Genomic DNA, 4560 nt, shown 5'->3' with positions numbered 1-4560 from the left:
CTCCCTCACGGGAGGTGGAGCGGGTTCTTCCACCATTCGGTTGCTTCCATTCGGAAGTTTTCTCCGCAGTTTACCCTAAACTAGCACAGATATTGTGCCGGGGAGGGTTAGGGGGGATTTAGGGGAGAAGGTTTGGTGGGAAGGGCAGTGGTGCCCGTCGCCTGAGGGGTTTTAAAGCCGTGTGTGGATGTGGCACTCGGGACATGGGCTGGACAGGCTGTGCTCGGTGCTCTTGGAGGGTTCTTCCAGCCTGAACCATCCCGTGCTTCCATGAGTGTGTCATCCCCATTAAAAAGGGATTTATTTCACCCAAGGCTGGCTAAGTGCTAGGGCAGCCTCACGTGTGGTGGGGTGGCATCGGGACCAGGACAAATCCTGTCAGGATGGCTCCAAGGGACACCCTGCCATCATCCTGTGGGGAACACAACAGCAGGTCTTTAAACCTGCCCTAACACCTGCTGGAATTTTGGAGCTTTCCCTCCTCTCGGAAGGTGTTTTGCTCCCCCAGCAGCACCAGAGGTGGCCCAGCGAGATCTAAAACCCTCCCAGTTACTGTGGGGAGCTGAGGGTGGGAGCTGATCCTCACCCTTCAGGTGTCACTGACCTCAGGGAGCTCACGGCTTCTCTGTTCCTGCTGCTGGAGGGAAGTCACAACATCTCCTCTGTTCCTATTGCTGGAGGGAGGTCACAGCTTCTCCTCTGTTCCCACTGCTGGAGGGAAGTCACAACATCTCCTCTGTTCCCACTGCTGGAGGGAGCTCACAGCTTCTCTGTTCCTGCTGCTGGAGGGAGCTCACAGCATCTCCTCTCTTCTGCTGCTGGAGGGAGGTCACAGCATCTCCTCTGTTCCCATTGCTGGAGGGAGCTCACAGCTTCTCCTCTGTTCCCATTGCTGGAGGGAGCTCACAGCTTCTCCTCTGTTCCCACTGCTGGCAGATCCAGGCGGATGGGACGGACGGGAACTGCGTCACGTTCGTGCTGCACGACGAGGATCACACCCTGGGCAACTCCCTGCGCTACATGGTCATGAAGAAGTGAGTGGGGCCTCTGAGAGATGTCCATGCCCTGCTCTGGACTTCTCCTTCCTGACCCACACCTCAGCTTTCACTGGGCTAATCCCAAATCCCCTCTGTGCCCAGTGTTTGTGTCAGCTCCCACCTGCTGCTCCTCCTTTTCCTTGTGCTGTGGCAGGACCCTGAGAGCACCAACAGCCCTTGAGGGGCCTGACCAGCCTCCCCTGAGCCTCCACCCACAGCTTCCCTGCCCAGGAGCCCAAGTTAAGCTCAGCCCAGGGCTTTCAGTCCCTCCTGAGCTGCTGGAGGAGTAGCTGAGTCCTGGACTCCATTTGCTGCCCAGACAGGATTTCCCATCCCTGGAAGTGTCCCAGGCCAGGTTGGACAGGGCTTGGAGCAGCCTGGGGACGGTGGGAGGTGTCCCTGCCATGGCAGGGGGTGGGACTGGATGGGCTTTAAGGCCCCTCTGATAAATCACTGTGATGACACAAAAAAAACTGCCAGCCAAAGCTGGGGGCAAAGCTCCAGCACTCAGCTCAGTGGAGTTCCTCAGCTGGAGGAAGAGGCCCTGCAACATTTTGGGAACTCTTCCAGTTCCCTGGAGCGCTCAGGCTGTTCCACCCAGCAGAGCAGCAGCAGGTTTGGTTACAGGGAGAGTTCCAGGGATCCCATGTTTGGATCTGCAGAGCTGGCACTGCTCTGGTTGTGGTGCCAGCCGTGTCCTTGCCGTGCAGAGCTCCAGCTCAGCTCACAGAGAGATGGGGTGAGGGAACAAGGTCACACAGGGAGTTTGCCCTCAGCACATCTCTCCCCTAAGTCATTCTAGAAACATCCAGAGCCCCAGCAGGCCTGGGGTGCCCCGAGCCTCTGACTCCCCTGGGATTTGGATTGGGCTGGGTTTCACTGCTCCCTGTCCTCTCTGCCCTCCTGCAGCCCTGACGTGGAGTTCTGTGGCTACTGCATCACACACCCCTCAGAAAGCAAGATCAACTTCAGGATCCAGACCAGAGGTGAGGCTGGGGCTGTGTCCCTGTCCTCGTGGGATTGCCCCTGCTCGTGCCAGCTTCCCACCAGGAGTCTGTTAAATAAGGAAAAGCCCTTTTTGCCTGCCCTCTGCAGCGGGAAGCAGCATCCAGGCACTGGGAGCAGCCCTGGCACCCCGAGCTGTGGGGCTGGGAAGGGGGCACACCCCTGGGGAGCTGAGGACAGCCCTTGGGAAGCCACCTCCCATCTCCCTAATCCATCTTCTCCCATCTTTTCCCAAAGGGGCCCTTCCTGCTGTGGAGCCATTCCGGAAAGGCCTGAATGACCTGATGGGTGTTTGCCAGCATGTGCTCAACACCTTTGAGGTGAGACATTCCTGGGGGGCTCAGGGTCACTTCTGGCCTGTGAGACATTCCTGGGGGGGTCAGGGTCAGTTCTGGCCCTTGGGTCATTCCTGAGGGGCTCAGGGTCACTTCTGGCCCCTGATCCCAGAGCAGGAGGCTGAGGTTGGAGACACCTTTGGCAGGAAAACCTGGGAGTTTTTTTGGACAGGCCTGGCTCCCTTTCCCTTGCAGTAATTGTAAAGCTTCAGTCACTTCCAGAAGCACCTGGAGCTGTGGCAGAGCTTCCCAGCCTTTCCAGGCTCCAGGCAGAGGAGCCCAGCACAGCAGGGTGGTGGCTCAGGGACATTCTGGTGACATCTGTGCTTTGCTCTTGTTTCAGAGGAGCATGAAGGAGTTCAGAGCACAGAAGGAGGAGGAGATGCAGTAGCCTTTGGATGTCCATGGATGTGTAACCTCTGTCTGTTGAATTCCCTGTGTCCAAACGAGTATTTTCTTTATTAATAAATTATTTTTTTTAATAATAAAGTTTATTCCTTTAATTGCTGCAGAGGATGCTGTGTCCTGCTCAGCACAGGGGTCAAAGAATGTGGACACAGATTGCTCCACAGATTGGGAAATTTTTGGAAAATGGGCTGGTCTTGATATTCCTCAGTCTCTGTTTTCCTTGAAACACATTTGTCTTTATGATTTATTTGTAAAATATTTACATTTCAGTGAAAGTTAAGCTAAAAATCCACCCCAACACCTGGAAAACATTTTAATTACAATTCTTGTCTCTCCTTTTCCTCTCTCCATTTTTTTCCATGACAAGGAAGAAGGGGCAAGGAGGGAAAGGAGAGAGAGAGGGAAAGGAGAGATGTGGGAAAAGCAACAAAAAAAAAATCATCACAAACCTTGGTAAATACAACTTTTTCATGTGGTTTTTCTGAAAAAATTGGCAAGAACGTTAGAATGGAATCACATGGATTCACAGTCACATGGAATCACATGGATTGCAATCACAGACTGGTTTGGGTTGGGAGGGACCTTCACTGCCTCTCCTCCCACCCCTGCCATGGACTCCTTCCACTGTCCCAGGGTGCTCCAAGCCCTGTCCAACCTGGCCTTGAAAACTGCTGGAAAATCACTTTTTTTTTAGGCATGAATTATTGGCATGTAAATGTGGGGATGGATTATTGCCAATAATAAATTGGAGAGAGCCCTTTCCCATATTTGAGATGGTTCCAGTGGTTCTTCCAGCTGAGATTGGACCTTCTCCACTGCCTTTCCCACCTCCAGGTGGCCACCAGGACATCTCTGTCCCTCACAGGGATTTATCCAAGCTTTGGTTGGCTTTTCCAGCTGGGAATTGTCGCTCTCCCTCTCCTCCTCACCCCACATCCATCTCAGAGTGACCCCCCCAACCTTCCTTCCCGCCCCACATTCCGAAATGGCCAGAATTCCCTTGTTTTTCCTGCGAGGAAGTGAAAGATCCCGTGAGGATGGGAATGCCCTTCCCTGTCCTGCAGCGCTGGGGTCAGGGCTGGGTTTGGAGCTGCTCCAGCTCCGTCCAGCTGGGGTAGGACACGGAGGCAAAGCTGATTCAGGCCCAGCCAGGAAGAGCCTGGGAGAGGATGGGAGGGGCCCCGCTGTCCTTGTGCCGTGTCCTTGATGGTGGCAGGGATTTAGGAAGAGCTGTACTTGTTGCTCAGGCGGGAGCTGCTCCGGTCCAGCCCCAGCTCCTGGCCCGTGGCTTTCCACTTGCCAACAGATCCCTTCTCATCCGTGGGGGTGATGCTCAGGGCCGGCCTCTGGCACCAGCAGCACAGGCAGGACTGGGGAGACACAAGGTGGGGAGGTCACAGGTGTGGGATACGGGAAAAGAGGAGGAAATATTCCCATGTTTGTGCCAGCAGGCATCCCTGCACAGCACCAGGCTGGGAATGGCTGAGCCTTGCTGTCCTGCAGCTCTGCTGGGAGCAGGTTTTCCAGGATAGGGCTGGTGAGGGTGGGAAATGAGGATACTGAAATTTGGGGCATTTTTTGTAATTGTGTGCTCTCATCATTAGGGGACAGAAAATACAGGTGATGTTTAGCTGGGTTCAACTCCCTTCCCATCCCAACTCATCTCATCTCATCTCATCTCATCTCATCTCATCTCATCTCAGCCCATCCCAACCCATCTCATCTCATCCCATCCCATCCCATCCCATCCCATCCCATCCCATCCCATCCCATCC

At 54.6% G+C, this 4560-nt stretch overlaps 2 protein-coding genes across 2 annotated transcripts in view; one reads left to right on the top strand and one right to left on the bottom strand.

Annotated features, from left to right (window-relative positions):
- Window positions 1–617: 617 nt before the first annotated feature.
- Window positions 618–2888, top strand: LOC107204072 (DNA-directed RNA polymerases I and III subunit RPAC2-like). Its single transcript, XM_015626869.3, has 4 exons — window positions 618–1034; window positions 1947–2023; window positions 2280–2362; window positions 2721–2888. The coding sequence occupies exons 1-4, from the start codon at window positions 1021–1023 to the stop codon at window positions 2766–2768; spliced, it is 222 nt and encodes a 73-aa protein (XP_015482355.1). The 5' UTR covers window positions 618–1020; the 3' UTR covers window positions 2769–2888.
- A 107-nt stretch (window positions 2889–2995) lies between these two features.
- The window catches only part of LOC107204071 (endothelin receptor type B-like), an 11259-nt gene continuing 9694 nt past the window's right edge, over window positions 2996–4560 (bottom strand). Inside the window, exon 8 of the mRNA XM_015626867.3 lies at window positions 2996–4155. Coding sequence (XP_015482353.1) covers window positions 4006–4155 — 150 coding nt within the window. The 3' untranslated portion in view covers window positions 2996–4005. The remainder of the gene's footprint in view (window positions 4156–4560) is intronic.

The sequence above is a fragment of the Parus major genome, chromosome 4A, assembly GCF_001522545.3.
Source record: "Parus major isolate Abel chromosome 4A, Parus_major1.1, whole genome shotgun sequence".
Classification (NCBI taxonomy): domain Eukaryota; kingdom Metazoa; phylum Chordata; class Aves; order Passeriformes; family Paridae; genus Parus; species Parus major.
This window is presented reverse-complemented; position numbering and strand designations above follow the sequence as displayed.